We start from the raw sequence: 17,238 nt of genomic DNA on the forward strand, positions 1-17,238 counted from the left end.
GACGCATAAACGGCACTGAGTTTTCAACTCTCCCCCCTCCCCCTGCTTTTTTCGAATTGCTCTTGGAACACATCAGTCAGCAAAGAGGCATGTGTGGAGGGCCTGTAACGTGGAAGGCATTTTGCTGGATGCTGTGGAAAAAAAATTTATTTTTTATGCCAACACCTGGGTTCTCCCCGAAAGGAGCCTTATGCCTCTGTGTGACTGTGGGCATCATTTTCTTTTTAAATTAAAAAAAAAAATTGGAATGTAGATGGCCATGATAAATGCCCTTGGAAACACAGATGCTGGTCCTAATCCTAGTTTTCATATTTATTAACTAAGAGGTGTTGAGCAAATTGCTTAAACTCTTTGAGCCCCAGTTTTTTTCATCTGGCTTGAAGAGGTACCCAGCTTTCAAGGTGGCTGTAAGGAGATACAGCACAGTATGTAAAGGTTTTAGCAGGTGACAAATGTTTGGTAGGAGTAACTTCGAAAATAATGATGATTTCCCAGGGTAGTTACTGAGTCACAGAATGACATCAAGACCATGTGGCAGAGCAGGGCAGGAACAAAAAGACGCCATTAGTAGGTGCCTGATTAAGCAATTAAAAATACAGGATGCCCAGTTAAATTCTAATTTCAGATAAACAAGTTATGTCTTAGTATAAGTATATCCCATACCATATTTTTAAAGTATAAGTATGTCCCAAACATTACATGGGCTACACTTACGCTAAAAAATTAACCACTGTTTATTTGATATTCAAATTTACCTGCGTGTCTTATATTTTAGCTCACAATGCGAGCTACAGGATTTGAAGCCAGACAACCAAGATCATTTAGCTATGAAACTCAGGGATCATTTACCTATGAAAATGAGCCTCAGTTTCCTCATCTATGAAATGAGGCTAACTGTAAAAACAACATTTGCCTAATTCACATGGTTGTGGCGAGGTTCAAATTATGTACGTGAGCATCTTCTGTAAACCATAAACTATCAGTCCTTTTATAATGTTCGGTGTTCTGCGTGTGCATTTATTGCTTTAAAATAGAAACTCATCTTACTGTCCATCTAAGCCATTCCCCTCATTTTACACTCTGTAAAATGGTTGTTGGCCTAAGGCGGCACTTTACAGGGGGTGAGAGGGTACCTCCTCAATCACAAGGTAGTGGGTGCTTCCTCTCCTCCCAAACACACACACTGGGAGCCTCCAGCAGGACTGCAGCGTCGGGGAGAGAGGCTTAGCTCTGAGACTCACAACGACCCACCGCAGAGGAGAGCGCCCTTCCGCAGGGTGGTGCTGACCACTGAGCTCTGAAGTGGAGGCTTCCCAAGGGGAGGCGCCCCAGATTCCCACCCAGGAGCTGCTGGGAACAAATCATGTCTACACTGGATTATTCTTTCCCATCCTTTGAGGTGGTGACTGTAATCTGGAGAGGCTAGATAACTTTGGGTTGCAAAATTTCTACCAAATCTGAACCCTGCCTCCAGCATTTAGCCTATGTGTGTAAACCCTGGCTTATCCACACCCTAGCTGGAGGCAACTTGCTTAATCCTACTGAACTTCATTTTTACCCAAAAAGAATAAGACCTACCTGACAGTAACTGGGAATGTGACCCACGATCTTACAGCTAAAGCATTCTCTCACTACTCTCTTCCTTGGCACACGCTTCATATGAACTGACTAGTCCCCCCTTTTTTTTTAAGGTAAACACACTAACCAAGGAAATCCAATTACTTCGGGTGATTATTTCACTTAGAATGACCTTGGTTTAGCACATATTTGTCAATCAACACATAGAAAATAGCGCCAACTAAAGACAATGAGGGAGGAGAGCTCTCTACCAGAAAAGCCGGACCACCTCCGACGGCGCGCAGCCCCAGCGCTCCTCTCTCAGTGCGCTCCTGGCGGCGGCGGAGGGCTCTGATTCACCGACTCCGCCGCTGCAGGCGTTCCAGAGCGGGCGCAGGAGGAGCCCGCGGCGAGGAGCCCACGAAGACGCCAGCGCCTCCGGTGCTCGTGCGTAAAGAGGCGCGATGCTGGAGCCAAGGGGGCACAGACAGGCATGCGCTGCCGCTCTTCTACACGATGAATGCCTTTTCAAATATTCGGAGGTTCTACACAAATGTTGGGGGGGAAACGAGAGATTTTTGCATATACGTTAAGTCTGATTACGGTAACTTTTTAAGATAAGAGGACTGCTTTTATTCTCAATTCTCATACTCCGAATAGGGATGAAAGGTGGAAAAACGGGTGAGAGGAGAAAAACCCAGTAACATGAGACGACCTGAGTGATCAGAATCAATGCTGCAGCGATTTTCATGACAACCTGAGATGTCACTTATGCAAATGATTTGTTCTTGATACCAAATAAGTTTATCTTCTGTTTAAAATATTCAGTGGCTGACATGGAATCCGGTCCCTTGAGGCTGGCTGGGTAACTGAGTGATTCACTTGCACCAGCAGTTTGTACCCTAAGTCAGGCGTGAGGGAAGGTGCTGGGGAAATCCTACTGAGAAGGTGGTGTCCCATCAGTACGTATGTGAACTCAAGCCAAAAGGGAGACTCGGGGCTTGAGAGAGCGTGGCCCGGAGGGTCCTTCCTCTCCTGGATGAACTGTCAGTGCTTCCATAATTGGAAAAACATCTACTTGCAGGGGCTATGGGACCAAGTCCCAGGGCAGAGAGATGTGGCGGAGACCCTGAGTCCCCCTCTCCCTTCCCTGCAGCTTCTTCCTAGTTGACAAATGAAAAGGTTGAGAAACAGAAATGAAAAGACTGAAAATAAGAAAGAGTTAGGGCCCAGAGAAAGCTACAGAGAGATGGAGCCCTTGAATACAGAGAGGAAGAAAGAGGTGGAAAGAGATGGAATTGTGGTGGGCTCTGGATGCCCACAAGGAGAGTGTTCTTGGAGAAAACACCTACCCCAAAAGCAGAGGCAGAAAATGGGACAGGTGCCTTAACCTGACTCTGGGAAAAAAGAATAAACATGCCTAAGGATATTTGTGTGTGTGAGTGTGTGTGTTTGTGTGAGAGAGAGAGAAAGTTAAAGGCAACTGTCTTCAAAAAGCTGCCCTGATGGTCTGAAAAAGAATACATAGAATCAAATAAGAGAAAAGTTAATCCAAAAAGATATACCTATGTGTCTAAAGTATCCTCTTTTTAGTTAACTGTATTAAATATGAAGCTTGACAAGATGGAAATGTTTGTACTAAAAATGAATGTTTATCAACAAAGTGTGATTGCATTTATGATCAAATATGGGTGAATTCAGTTAAAAAAAAACCCTGTCATCTTTTTTTTTTAACATTTTTTATTGATTTATAATCATTTTACAATGTTGTGTCAAATTCCAGTGTTCAGCACAATTTTTCAGTTATTCATGGACATATACACACTCATTGTCACCTTTTTTCTCTGTGAGTTATCATAACATTTTGTGTATATTTCCCTGTGCTATACAGTGTAGTCTATTCTACAATTTTGAAATCCCAGTCTATCCCTTCCCACCCTCCACCCCCCTGGTAACCACAAGTCTGTATTCTCTGTCTGTGAGTCTATTTCTGTCCTTTATTTACGCTTTGTTTTTGTTTGTTTGTTTGTTTTTGTTTTTGTTTTTTAGATTCCACATATGAGCGATCTCATATGGTATTTTTCTTTCTCTTTCTGGCTTACTTCACTTAGAATGACATTCTCCAGGAGCATCCATGTTGCTGCAAATGGCATTATGTTGTCGGTTTTTATGGCTGAGTAGTATTCCATTGTATAAATATACCACATCTTCTTTATCCAGTCACCTGTTGATGGACATTTAGGCTGTTTCCATGTTTTGGCTATTGTAAATAGTGCTGCTATGAACATTGGGGTGCAGGTGTCATCCTGAAGTAGATTTCCTTCTGGATACAAGCCCAGGAGTGGGATTCCTGGGTTGTATGAAAAACCCTGTCATCTTTGACTACAAAGTATATGCCACTAGTCAGTAAGCTTCTCAAGACACAACTGTAAGTTATTTCTATATCCATAACATCTAAACCATGCTCTACCCTCAATGAAGGTTATTCAGTGAATACATAGATGAATGCCTACACCTAGCAGGTCAGATTCCTTAATCAAGATACACTACCACCACCTGGTGGCAAAGTACCAAAATTGCAGGAATAGGGGTTGGTTTTATTCTTGTTTTTAACATGCATGCACAAAAGCAGTCTCCTCTGATAGTACATGTGGCATTACACAGCATCACCAAATGCAAAGACCTAGAGGGAGTAACAAAGCAAATAAATATTAAACTGTTTTGTTTGGATAACCCCAAATAACGTCAGCTTTTTCCAGTTCTTTCCTGTTATTTTAAGTATTTATTTCACAAAATTCTCCCCTATTTTTCAGGCTGCACAAGTGCAGCCTCAGAGCAGAGTCAGAGCTGGGTTCTCACATTAGCTTGGCGAGCGTGTAAGGGGGAGGGGATGCTTGACTGACAACCGACACACTGATGACAGAACAAAGACGGAGCCTCCACTCGGCACACTGCTCATTTATACAGCCACAATTGCCTGTCCTTGCTCTCGTATTCTCTCCAAAGAAGACCCTCTGACTCTAGCGGCTTTGTCTTGTGGTGTGCTTCACGTGGGCCCCGGCTGTCAGCCAGGTCTGGAAGCTACAATGAATATAAAGTACTGGGCAGGACCACATTTGATAAATGTAAACAATATGCAGAGAGAAAACCTCTCAGATGAAAAATCCACATACATTTTTAGCGGCCATCAGACTGAATGCAAATGGCTTTGGAAAATATAAGTGGTTGGCTTTTTAATATCAAAGAAAATCACAGCCTTTTCTCTAACACGAAAAACACCACTGCAGTAAAAAGGAACAAGTAACCAAATAAACCAGGCAGCTGATCTCCAGCACCTGGAAGTTTCCACCATTGCTCTACCCTTGGAAGCAATGTTGTCCTTCCAGAAATATTAAATTGGGGACAGGGTGAGAGAACCAGGAATGCTGTGATTTTTAATGCCCCCCCCCCAAAAATACAGTACAATAAAATAAAAGAGTTGGCCTGGCTCACAAATGAAGCCGCATAATGTCAATGCTTGGAAATGGCTGGCTCTCAGTTGTTTTCCAAGTCAACGCACTGGCAGTGTTGCCTGAAAGAAAGGAGTCAAGAGGGAGAAAATAAATAGCGCCTCTCCAGAACTCACCCAGCAGCTCGGCAAACTGTCTGCTTACTATTACACAGTTTTAACATGTCATAATCATTTTCACAGTCAAGATACCCTTCCTGCAGTTTAGGCCAAGAATGCATGACTAATTTTAACCACTTGTGCAAATCTCCTAATGGAAATTTCTAACGGCTTTTATGGATTAGACTTTCGTAAACTGTGTGGTGAGAGCAGCGGCAGATACCAAGCCGGGGATGCTCCTCATGTCGACCCGCCGATATGGCGGGAGTTACTGAGCAGCAGTGGGCAGTCATACGGTCCAGCCACGAACTGTAATGCTTCCTGGCACCCCAACTATTATATGCGCTACATATAAAAAAATAGAACCAAGTTTCGTGAAAATGCAGATGGATGAGAAGGGAAGATGGGTGCTGTGTGACCATTCAAGCCTCACCAGAAACTTGTAGAGATGAGCAAACTCTAGACGCCCCCCCAACCTGTGATCTCACTAAGTCCAAATCACACCTCATTAAAGGGGGGGGGTGTCATCCCCACTTTACAGACCAGAACTGAGGCTCCAAGAGGTTGGATCACTGGGTGAGGGTGACGCGGCTGCTAGTGCTTAAAAACAAGTGCCAAACCAGCCCTTTCCACCATGACATGCTGAGCTGAACAGCATCTAGAAATTTGAAGCACATGACTGGGAGATCTAAGAGTCAAGTTCAGTATACTTCAATAAATATACATATTAAAAAAAAAGAATCAAGCTCACTTGGAGATGGAAAACTGTGAGGGTTGCACAGTAACGTGAATGCACTCAATGCCTCTGAACTGGACACTTCATTAATGGTTCAAATGGTAAATTTTATAGTATATAAATTTTTACTACAAATTAAAAAACAATGACATTCAAAAACTCCTCTCCACTGAGATCTGAGAAGAGGAAGATGGTTGTAGTCATGTGTCTGGAGGTAATTCTGTTACACCTGTCATGAAACTCAGAGCATTTGGGAAAAAAAAAAAAAAAACTTTAAGGAAGCATCTTCCCCTTAAGGAGGTCAAAACCAGTGGGATAGTTGGAAGCACCATTAGTTTTTTTTTTCCTGTCCCTTAACTTCAAGCTTTGGGAGTTTCTGGGGTTTTGAAATCTCCTTTATGGAGATCCTAACTCCTATAATGTTAGCACTTTTCACAGGAGACAAGGGAGAAGCAGAAATTAAAATCTGAGGCAAACAAGGTAAAGGGTGACCTGGGTGCCTAAGGGTGGTTATGATGCACAGAGAGAAGGAGCAGGAAGAAAAAAATCAAAATTAATGCCCTCCGTCCTCTCCCCAGGTTCTTGATTTTCCTCCTGGCTGAAGTCAAGGTCCCTCCAGCCCTCAGTTTAATACTCCATCCTCAGGGGAGCCTTCCCGGATCCCACTAATCACTGTGGGATCCCAGAATTTCACAGACTTGCCTTGGGAAGGAGCAGGAAGTTCTCCTCTGTTGACTTACGAGAAGTCTGGGGCAGGCATTTGCTCCTGGAGCCAGGACTCCAGGGGGTTGGGGAAAGGAGGAGCGCTAGGGTCTCAAGGTCCTTGGTCCCAAGGACCCACACTCAGGTCCCCTTCTTCTGCGATGAGCAGGGTGGGATGAAAGGGGGCGGGGCAAGTGCTCTAAGTGTCTCCCATGACCCCAGAACATGCAGCCCCCCCGAACTTTGAAGTTGTTTCCACAAAACATCAGACACCTCTTCCCTCTGTCCTTGCCATTCTCAGTTCATTTTCTCTTTCTTCCCCATTGGCTTTCCACCTAGAGAGGAAATTGTTTCACTGCTCCTGTCAACTCGCTCCCAGTGGTAAAGAACCCTGATGGCCCGTTTCTTCCTTTGCCTCCATTACTGGGGCTCCCTCCCCACCCCCTGCACTGAGGCGGAGTCATCACTGAGGGAAACTCATGCTCTATCCCCAGATGACGGCTCCCATAACATTCCATCTAGACTGACAGCCCGTGATGCTGACCCAGGTCCCAAAGAGCCCTACACCTAACTCCCTGGTTTACGACGTGGTTCAGACATGTCACCTTGGTGTGTTTTCCTCAAGCCCTTCTCCTCTTCTTGGTTCCCAAGTTCCCCAGGCAGAAAAGAAGGAAAGAATGAGGGAAGTGGGTGGAGAGATGGGGATGGGGAGACGAGGTGGAGGGAAGCTGGCCCGGGTTCCAGGGCCAGCACCTGCCATATGGCCATCAGACCTTCAACCTCCTCCCCTGTCAAATGGGGATGACACGGGAGTATACGGAGGAAGGAAGGGAACTAAACAACCAAAACACACACCATGTGGCACTCATTACCTGCGAGGCTGTGTTAAAGTGCTTTCTGTAATGTCCCACAGGTCATCCTCTGATCTCCCAGTGAGGTAAGCACCACCATTATCTCTCCTTCAAAGATGAAGCCATTAGGCACAGAGAGGTTGCCCAAGACCACACGGCTATACTTGGTAGAGTCTGGAATCGACTCCTGCAGCCTGGCCCCAGGCTGAGCTGGTCCCATGACATTACTTCCTACTATGACCCTCCTTCTACTCCTCCAAGGGCCTTAATAAACACCAGTGCCTTGCCCGCTGCCTTTTGAGATTCTTTTCACTAGTCCTTCAGGTCAATTTTCAAAGAACTTCAATCCTCTGGGTGTTGTACTGTTTAGGTTTCTTCCATTAGCTGGAAATCATTCAATAAATATTCATCAAGCACTCGTTCTGTGCCAAGAGCCAGGCTAGTGATGACTGCATCTCCAAGACCTGGCTCTGGAGGTCGAGGCCAGCGTGACTAGGAGGTGATGTGGCCAGGCCCACCGCAGGCCCAGAAATGCCGCAAGAAATACAACATAGAAATCTAACAGGGTGGCCTAGCGAGGGGTGGTCCTGCAGAACAGAAGGGAGACCCCCGAGCACTGGCACTTCCCCTCCCCCAGACTCAAGGTTTCCTTGGTCCTCGGACCTAGCAGGTTTCTTCTCCATACAGGCTTCACTGACTGTGAACTTGGGCACACTTCTGTGAGTGTCTTTGGTCCATTTCCTAGTATGTGTCCCAAAGATCACCCTAGGACAGTGTTTCTGGAGGGGTGTCACCAGCATCTTGAGGAAGGGCATTTCTCTGCTGTATGAGACCAGCCACACACTGTGGAACGCTCAGTACCCTGTCTCCCTGGCCACCTACCCTCACCAAGGCAAAGAGTACCCTGGTTACGTTGTGATGATTAAAAACACCCAGTGTGCGGGGAAGGGACACTGCCACCCTCAGCTAAAAGCCACTGTCTTAGGAGATGTGACTTCAAGTCAGATGACCCCATGAGAGATGTCCTGGTACTAGTTTCTGGTTTGCAGAGACATGACGTATGTAAACACAGTACAGAATTCCATCGAGTTCAAAGGTGATTTAAGCTGGCCCAAAGATAATTACACAGAAGAGCCCAAAGAAATGCAAACCACAATGGAGTGAGGTGCCCCCTGGTGGAGGGTGCAGGTGTCAGTGAGCAGCGAGCACAGGTGATCTGTCCTCTGTAAGAAACAGAATCACTGATAATTGTTGCGTCTATAAAAAGGCAGTTGCCCTACAAGTACAGGTATCCATGAGAACGGAGTACACAGGTCGGCCAGAAGCCTCCCTGGCTGTTAAGAAACCTCAGGATGCTGAGAGGCGAACCTAAAATTACACAAGGTAACCCTTATGCTGTTTGGTGTGACATCACTGTTAACTTAGTGCACCGACATCATTTAACCACAGGAAGACTTACACAAAAGGATGAATGCTATTTTCACAACCACGCTGTGAGAGAAGTGCTGGCATAATCCCCTTTTAAAGATGATCAGAATAAGCACAGAGAGGTTAAGTTACTTGTCCAAGGCCACACAGCTACACACGGCATAGACTAACTTCAAACCCAGACAGCCAGCGTTTGAAGTGCACCTAAAAAATCATGTGTGTATGTTACAGTGAAACATAATAATATTGAGATAATCAAAATGAGAACAATAATGCTACTGTGTTAGCATATCTTCATACACGCAGTATCTTACGAATTTGTAATGTTTGAGTTGGGCCCTCGGTTAGCAAACTATGGCCCTTGGGCCAAATCTGACCCACGATTTGTTTTTATCAGAAAAGTTTTACTGGAACACAGCCAGGTCCACTCATTTATGTACTGTTTCTGGCTGCTTTCATACAAAGGGTTAAACTGTTGAGACCATCTGAACTGCAAAACCAGAAATATTTACTATGTGTCCGTTTACAGAAAAAGTCGGCTCACCCCTGTCCTACTATTATACATTAGCCTGAAAGTTTCCATTTTTAACGTATAAATGGTAATCACTACAGGAATTGTGACTGTAGGCAGAAATATCACTAAATTTATAAAAGCATTATGTTAAGTAAACTTAAGGTTCATCACAACTTGAAATGCAGTTTGTTAGATATATGCAAATTACTTACATTCTGGGGGAGTTTGTTAGTAAAAGTACTTGAAAAGGAAATCAAATATTACATTTATAAATGCAGCTTTGTGTTTTAAAGGTCTTTACCTAAATGTATAAATGAGCTGAAGTATTACTCTACAGCTCCTCCAAGATGACTGCTAAAATGTGTCAGGCTTGCAAGCAAAATAGTAAGAAATGTAAGTTGAATTTAAAAGCCTAAAGAAGGACGAGGATTTGAAAGTGTAGCGTGAATGAAATAACTTTCAATTTTAAAAACCGAGGGAAACATCCTGACACTCTCCTCTGCTACAAAGGCCACCCTGGAAGTCTTCAAAAATCCCCAGTAATAATCTGGATTCTTTCCCCTCCAAGATACAAGATAATCTTGTATCTCCTTACCTCTGCTTGTCAGTGGTAAAGGTAAGTCAAAGTACCCAAGAGCGAGCCTGGGTTCTCCCTGGCACCAAGGCCTGAATCCAGAACCAGTCTGGGTTGCTTGACCCCATTCAGATGGTGAATCCAGGCCAAAGAATCCCACATAGGAGAAATATCAAAGAAAGATGCCAATGTGAGAATTAATCTTTAAATATACATATATTGCTGGGGGGAGGGTCTAGCTCAGTGGCAGAGGGCATGCTTAGCATGCACAAGGTCCTGGGTTCAATCCTCAGTAGCTCCACTATAAATAAACAAACATACAAACAAATAAACCTAATTTCCCCCAAAAAGTAAAATAAAAAATAAAAAGCAAATTATTTAAAAAAAAATATGTGTGTGTGTGTGTGTGTGTATATATATAAAGTGATGACAATGGTAATACCACTTTGTCATTTTATATAGCATTTGTAATTCATAAAGTTCTTTCAAACATACTATCTCTCCTGATCTAGTAGAATAACGTGGCCACTCGTTGGCTGACATGCTTTGGAAGGAGAACGGTCTGGAGTGATACCTGCCCACTAGTGGCATGGCCTTGGGCAAATGGCCAAATCACTCAGTTTTCTCCACACTGAGCTAAGGGTAATAGTAAGGGCAGTTGTCAGGATCAAACCAGAGAGGGTCTGAAGTGAGCGCTTAGCACACTGCCTGGTACACAGTCATGGTAACATGGCTTTTCGCTGCTGTCACTGTGACCAGCATCATTCTAGAAAAGCCCCGGGAGGCCAGGCGCTATCATGCCCCTCGTGGAGGAAGGTGCCGGTGCTGAGAGTAGAAGAGCCTTCCCGCGGGCCGGCCGCTGCAGGCAGCAGCATCGTATTTCTGATCCCCAGGCCCAGGGGCGGGCATCTCCACTGTTCCCCGCCTGTCCTGCCGCATCTCAAACTTGACCACCGTTACAATCACCTGCAGGGCTTCTTACAACAAAGTGCAGGCCCCAACCCCAGGGATGCTGACTCAGTCAGTCTGCAGAGGGCTCAAGAATCTGCACCTTGAACAAATTCAAGGATAGCCATGCTGCTGGGTCCGGGGACCCCACTTTGAGAACCACTGGTCGGACTCCTGCAGCCATGTCAGGGAGTCACAGCTGCCCTACACAGCACGCCTGGTGCACACTCGTGGGCCACTGAAGTGTAATGCTTGATAGATGGCTTTATTTTATTATTTTATTTTACTCTATTTTTGCCACAGGTCCATTCTGTCCCAGCTAACAACTCTGCCCTGATTTCTCTGATCCACATGTGCACTGCCCCTCTGATTTGGAATAGGCTGTTTTCTTTCCGGCGGTGACCCAGGCTGCTCTCCCCAAAGACTGCCTTTCCAGCTTGGCTCTGCTGTCTCCGATCCAGCCCCCGAACCCTCCTTGGTGACCACAGCCTCCCAGATGGGACCTGCGTGCCATTCTCTGATAGTCAGCTAAACTCCCCCACGACCTCCCTCTGTCGTGAAAGAGATGTGACTGTTTGCAAACATACAGAGCAGATACGTTAGGGTGGACAAAAACCCACTCACTGACTCCGTGATGTCCTGTTTCTTGCTTGTAAAATGAGAGACAGAGACACATGGGAGAATTAAAAAGGAACAGGGAGAGAAGTGGGGAGGGGGAGCCTTCTCCCCAGAACTCAGAGCATGTCAATGCTCGTGGATGTAAATACTACAACAGTGATGATGGTGGTGATGATATTAAATGGAGCCAAGACTAGCAGGGCTTTCTTAGCTTAAAAGTGTTTTGACAACAAATGTTCGTATTTCACTTGAAATTTATGAAAGCTTTGTGCCTGTAATCCCACGAGCAGCAACATGGTAAGTGAACGTAGCAGGCGTATGAGATGCATAGTACGCTGCTTCGTCCTGGAAGAGCGTTTGAAAGGAGATGCTTGCTTTCTCTGTCCCCGTTTTCCCAGTCCTGGGACTGGAACAGACTAAGGCTTCTAAAATTGGCTGGGAAATATTCATAGACGTGTTATTAATTTATGGGAAACTGAAGGACCAACCTCAAGGCTTAAGCAGGCCGTTGAGCAACAGCAAGGAGTAGGTGTGAGATACAAAACCCAAAGCGGTGGAAAAAGCAAGTGTGGTGGGGTGGCTTGGGGCTTAAATCCAGAGTCAGAAGAGCGCGCTCAGGAAGCTCTCGTAGCTGAGACTCCGACACAGCGTGCTGAGGGGGAAACGCACTCTGCTCGCAGACAAGTCCCGCCGCGTGCGCTCAGCTCTTCACGGTCCAGGAGGCCACGTCAGTAATTTCCACGAGTTACACGGGCACGCAGGATGCCTTGGCTGGTTAATGTGAATAAATGGGCTGGATTTACTGTTTTTCTAATGCTCAATACACACACCAGGCAGGCTGCTACCAGGAGCAAAGTGGGATTTATGAGTTTGCAGTGAATCTCAAACGGACGCAGGAGCAAAGCAAGGGAGGGCTGGACTGATGTGCTGTCTAACCATGTTCAGGGCGGCGGCCACTCCCTTGACAAAGCCACGGGTATTGTTTAAGGAGCGGGAGGGTAGGCCCCTGAGAGTGTGGTGCTGTCTGTGGCGTATTTGCAGAAGCACCAAGGACACAAGGACAGGGCTTGACACTGGCTCATGCTTCCCACCAGTTTCTGAGGGATCCCTTTGACCCCAGCCTTAACCCCTGACCTTCCCAATTCTAAACTGCCTTTAAGCGTATCTCGCGCCATGAGCTGAGGTGGGAAAGAAGGGAGCGCATTCCCATCCTGACTCACGATCTGCAGTAGAGAAGAGAAAACAGGAATCCTCTCCCAGACCAGCACGGCTCCCCATCGCCACTCCTGACAAGCGGGGCTGGAGGGGGGACATCATGGGATGTCCAGCAGCATTCCTGCCCTCTGCCTACTGGATCCCAGTAGCAATGTCCCCCCAAGCCCTACCTGCTGTGACAACCAAAGATGTCTCCAGACGCTGCCAAACATCCCTGGGGGCGCACGGTGGGTGGGGTGGGCAACATCGTCTGCACTGCCCCAGAGGAGTGCCTGCCTCCCGAAACAGTCCTCTACGACTAATTGGTTCTGTGCATATGTTAAACAAAGATGTAACCCCCCCCCCAAGATGGGGATGATGTTTTAAAAAAAAAAAAGTGGAAAGTTGGGATGGACACAGGGGTATATGGAGGCTCACGGAAGAGGAAGCGTATTTTTGCCATGGAACTTGGAAGTGAGGAAAGAAATAAAGGGGAAACTAACTAGAATACAGAAGCATCCCCCTGTGACGTCAAGAGGGACATGTGCATGGCAGAGGGACTGTGCCACTAGAACGGTGGTAACATCCAGGACGTGGGCATTAACAACGTCCAGATACAAAGCCAGGAAAAACACCTGAGTTGAGGATCCAGGAACGGGGCAAATAACTGCATTTTGATGTGCGCATTATCTGCAACAAAGCAACATACGTTTACAAGCATCCTGCCGCCCGTTCAGGAGAGAGGGATGTTAAAAGGTTGCCAGTGAGCTCGGGATGACAAATAAAAATGAATCATGTGATGATGTCCATCTGGCTGGGCTTTCAAGCTCTTCCATGGACGTAACTCTCACAGCAAAGAAGAGCTTCAGGAGAAGTATGTTTAAAGACTCCTGGTCTACCTTAAAAAAAAAAACAAAACGAAACAGACAAAACAGGCTTTCAACTAGATGATATCTCTGTGTATCTTGCTCTAAACAATACGGTTTTAGTCATCCAAAAGGTGGACTTTTTAAGAAAATGAGCTGTGATTTCCTATGACTGCTGATAAACTCCACCAAGGAAAACGGGATAGTCACACCCCAATTGAAGGAGCATGAAATTAAGATGGTCTTCTTGGTTTGTAGGGATCATAAATAACATATTTCTGGAGCACAACCAGTGACCTTAGTCCTTCAACCCATTGGATCCTCAACTGTAAGTTTAATAAACATGAAGGTGAAGGATTTAGGTATACGGCCCTTGTAGTTGGAGAGGAACAACTATAAATCTACACGTGTTACCTGTAAGGATTCATTAGATGTCTCGGAGCCCAGAGACCCACATTCTTAAGGACCAGATGTCCGCCAGGTGTTAGCAACTTTGCAGCGTGTACCACTCCATGGTGCTTCACTGGGAACTGCAGAACTGATGACAAGAAGGCTCTGTAAAGGCTGTATGCACTTGGGTGAGGACTGTAGCTTTAGGGACTGGTAAGGAAGCCACAGTTTCTGCAGACCCTTGAAGAAAATCTTTCAAGTACCCCAAAAAAACCTGGAAAGGCAAAAGATGTTGCTTCTCGTCCGTTCACCGCTACGACTGACAGCGGGGAGGGGAGGGGGGTGGACGACGGAAGACTTTTGGAGACCCTCTTCTGAGCACTTCGGTTTCCTCATCTACAAACTGGGAGCCCCTAAGAACTCTCCTGGAGGGATGCGGCAAGGATTAAGTCAGAAGATGCTTTTTAAGGCACCCAGGAGTTCAATTCTGGGTTTTCCTTTCTGTCTTTGTCATGTGATGATGCTATTTTGCCAATGAAATGATTAGAAAGGAATTCACCAAAATCAGACCGACAGGACCCGCGAATCAGGAGAGCCCTTCTCCTGCCAGGCAGCCCGAATTCCGGAACCACAGACGGGACGTGCAGCTGGTACTGCGGGCCCCGGGTGTCTGTCTATTCCCCTATCGTACAAACACCAGGGGGATACTGTGCTTTTGCTTTTGTGAACTTCTAAAGCAAAAAAGACTCGTATTCAAAGCACTCTTACTTTGAAAAAAAGAAGTCATTAATACATTTTATGAAGTCAGAACCCATTAGTGAAGATGTATCGAATGTGTCTGCTCAGTGAGGATTATCAAAGCGGGTCTAGGGATGGCATTGGACATATAGATTGGGGCCTGGTTTTACAAACAGATAACGCCTGCAGAAGCCTGAACACAAAGGCTTCAGTCACCTGCAATATTTGAAAACACCCAAGTATTGATGCGGCACTAAGAGGCATCAGGCCATCCGGGTAGGCTGCCAGGCGTGCTTGAAGTGCACGCATATGCAATACACTCCGCTGGATGGGTTATACAGAACCACTGGCAGCGCCTAAATAATTCAGGGACGTAATGCTAGAAGTTTATTGATACGTGCATCCAGGCTGAGGCTGGAAGATGCCTAGACAGAGGGGAGAAGACAAAGAACAGGGTCAGGGCTCTCCGCTGGAGCTGGGCTGTGTGAATGCATTGCTGCAGGTGCCCTTTCTGCCAAATGCTTTCAGATCTTCATTCAGCAAACATTTCTTAGGGGCCACCATGTGCACTGTGTATCTGGCCCTAGACGACACATGGTTCCTGACCTCAAAGGGTTGGCAGTGTAGTGGGTGAGGTGTGAGGAAGAAAGAATTATTCTGACAGTTGTTAAAATGGGAAGAAAGACTTTACTCAGGGCTCTCTTGATAGGGGTCAGGACCAGAGCAATAGGAGGGGAGATCAGACTCAACTCTGAATACAGTAAAGACAGATGACGATTTAGGGCCAAGGAGTGAGTCGGGGAAAGGGAGAGCGGGGCTGGATAAAAAATTACTAGGAGACATCAAGGGTCGGGGAATTCTTGCTCAAATGACTTAGCAGGACTCTTGCTGGAGGCAGGCCTGGGTGATCAGACATTAAGGGTGGAGGGGTTCTCTCTAAACTGACTTAGGAAACTTGCCAAGACTGGGCTCTGCAGCCTGGCCAGGATGGGGCCAAGGTCGAGGTCTAGTTGAGAAGTGGGCTCAGAGGAACCTGATGAACTTTTGGCCAATAAGAGTCTTTGTCCAGGGGAGAAGGGAGGGCACACTTGGCCACAGGACACTATGGAGCTGAGCAAAGGTTTCTGAAGGAGACATGGTGCCTGGGGTATCTTTGGAAGCATGAGTGAGAACTAGCAAAGGCAAATTCAAGGCATGAGGACAGCATAGCACGTGCAGAGCACAGGTCCGTGACCTTCCAATGGCTAGGTATGGCTAGAAGACGGTTCCTCAGAAAGGACGTCACTGAGATTTGGGGGCTGGATAAATCTGTGCTGTGGGGGCTGCCCTGTGCATTGTAGGACACTGACCAGCACCCTGGTCTCTACGACCACGGGGTGCCTATAACACGCTCCATCTCCCACCACCTTCCCAAGTCCTGACAACGAAAAATGCCTCCAGACATTGCCAACGTCTTTTGGGGGAACTGCCCCTGGATGAGGAGTGGTGGCCCAGAAGTCATGAGCAGGGCAGGGAGGGCAGGTGGTCGCACCAAGGACTGCACACGTGACAGGATCTGAAGTTTATGTAATGAGGGCAGACTCTTCTAGGTTCTAAATATAGTAATTTAATATGCAGCAGAGGAAGGAGAAATGGAAGGGAAACGAGTTAGTACCTAGGGACCTAAAAATGACGAATTTGTCTTTCTTAAAAAAAAAAAATTGGAAATGGTAAACTGACTCATCACGAATAATCTCTTGAAATTAAAGTTTTCAGGTAAATTTCCGATTTCTGATTAACAACTAAGGATGAAGATAACACCACAAGGACCATAGAGATGTTTTCCAGGCATTAACTAATCACTATTTTCAAAACATTTTCATGTCTTGTCACTTTTTCTCTAGTGAAGCCTCACTTTTTTCTTTTTCCTTTTCCAGTTTACATTCAGAATGCACTCTTATTACAGAAAACTTTAAAGCACAGAGAAGAAAAAATATATAACAATGTCTGGTTGGTGTGCTTGGGTTTTGGCTCTGTGACATGCTACAGAGATTTCAGAAGTTATTTTCTAGTTTAAATAAGCCCTATTTCGGCAACAACCAGCACCAAGCCAGAAGCAAGGTCGCATGCGCCCTGCCAGTCTGACCTCTCTTGGCTTGTTCTTTCTCACTTCTTCTAGTGCAATTAGCAGAAGAAAGGGAGTGGGCTACTTAACATGACTTTCCAGCTAATTTTAATCTGTTCGAATGCATGAATTTAAAAATGCCTACTTGCGAGCTTCAGGGACACTAAATAATAAACCCGGAAGGTTCCAAAATCCGGTTAATAGTCAGACCTGGGGATATGAAATATAGTGTTAATTTAGAATAACATAATGCCGAAAAATGAAGCAAGTTAAGTCTAATTGAGCTATGAACTGCTCGCCTTGTATTGTGTAGCGGAGGCTGTGCCAACTGAGTGTGGCTGAGCTATAGATAACCATTACTCTTTGCAAATATGTTTATTGGGGTCTCTCTCTCTTCATTACCCAACCTCA

General features: G+C 45.8%; 1 protein-coding gene across 3 annotated transcripts in view; it reads right to left on the reverse strand.

The window, feature by feature from the left end:
• The window catches only part of WWOX (WW domain containing oxidoreductase), a 901,973-nt gene that overhangs the window by 417,595 nt on the left and 467,140 nt on the right, over positions 1-17,238 (reverse strand). The window contains exon 9 of one of the 3 annotated variants that reach the window (XM_031458017.2): positions 3,244-4,240. The exons of 1 other annotated variant lie outside the window; for it this stretch is intronic. In XM_031458017.2, the coding sequence (XP_031313877.1) occupies positions 4,214-4,240 (27 nt within the window). In that variant the 3' untranslated portion in view covers positions 3,244-4,213. Of the gene's footprint in view, positions 1-3,243; positions 4,241-4,985; positions 5,129-17,238 lie in introns of those variants that run through there. One more of the 3 variants, XM_064488936.1, reaches the window with a different exon arrangement.

Source organism: Camelus dromedarius, chromosome 9 (assembly GCF_036321535.1).
Source record: "Camelus dromedarius isolate mCamDro1 chromosome 9, mCamDro1.pat, whole genome shotgun sequence".
NCBI classification, from domain to species: Eukaryota; Metazoa; Chordata; class Mammalia; order Artiodactyla; family Camelidae; genus Camelus; species Camelus dromedarius.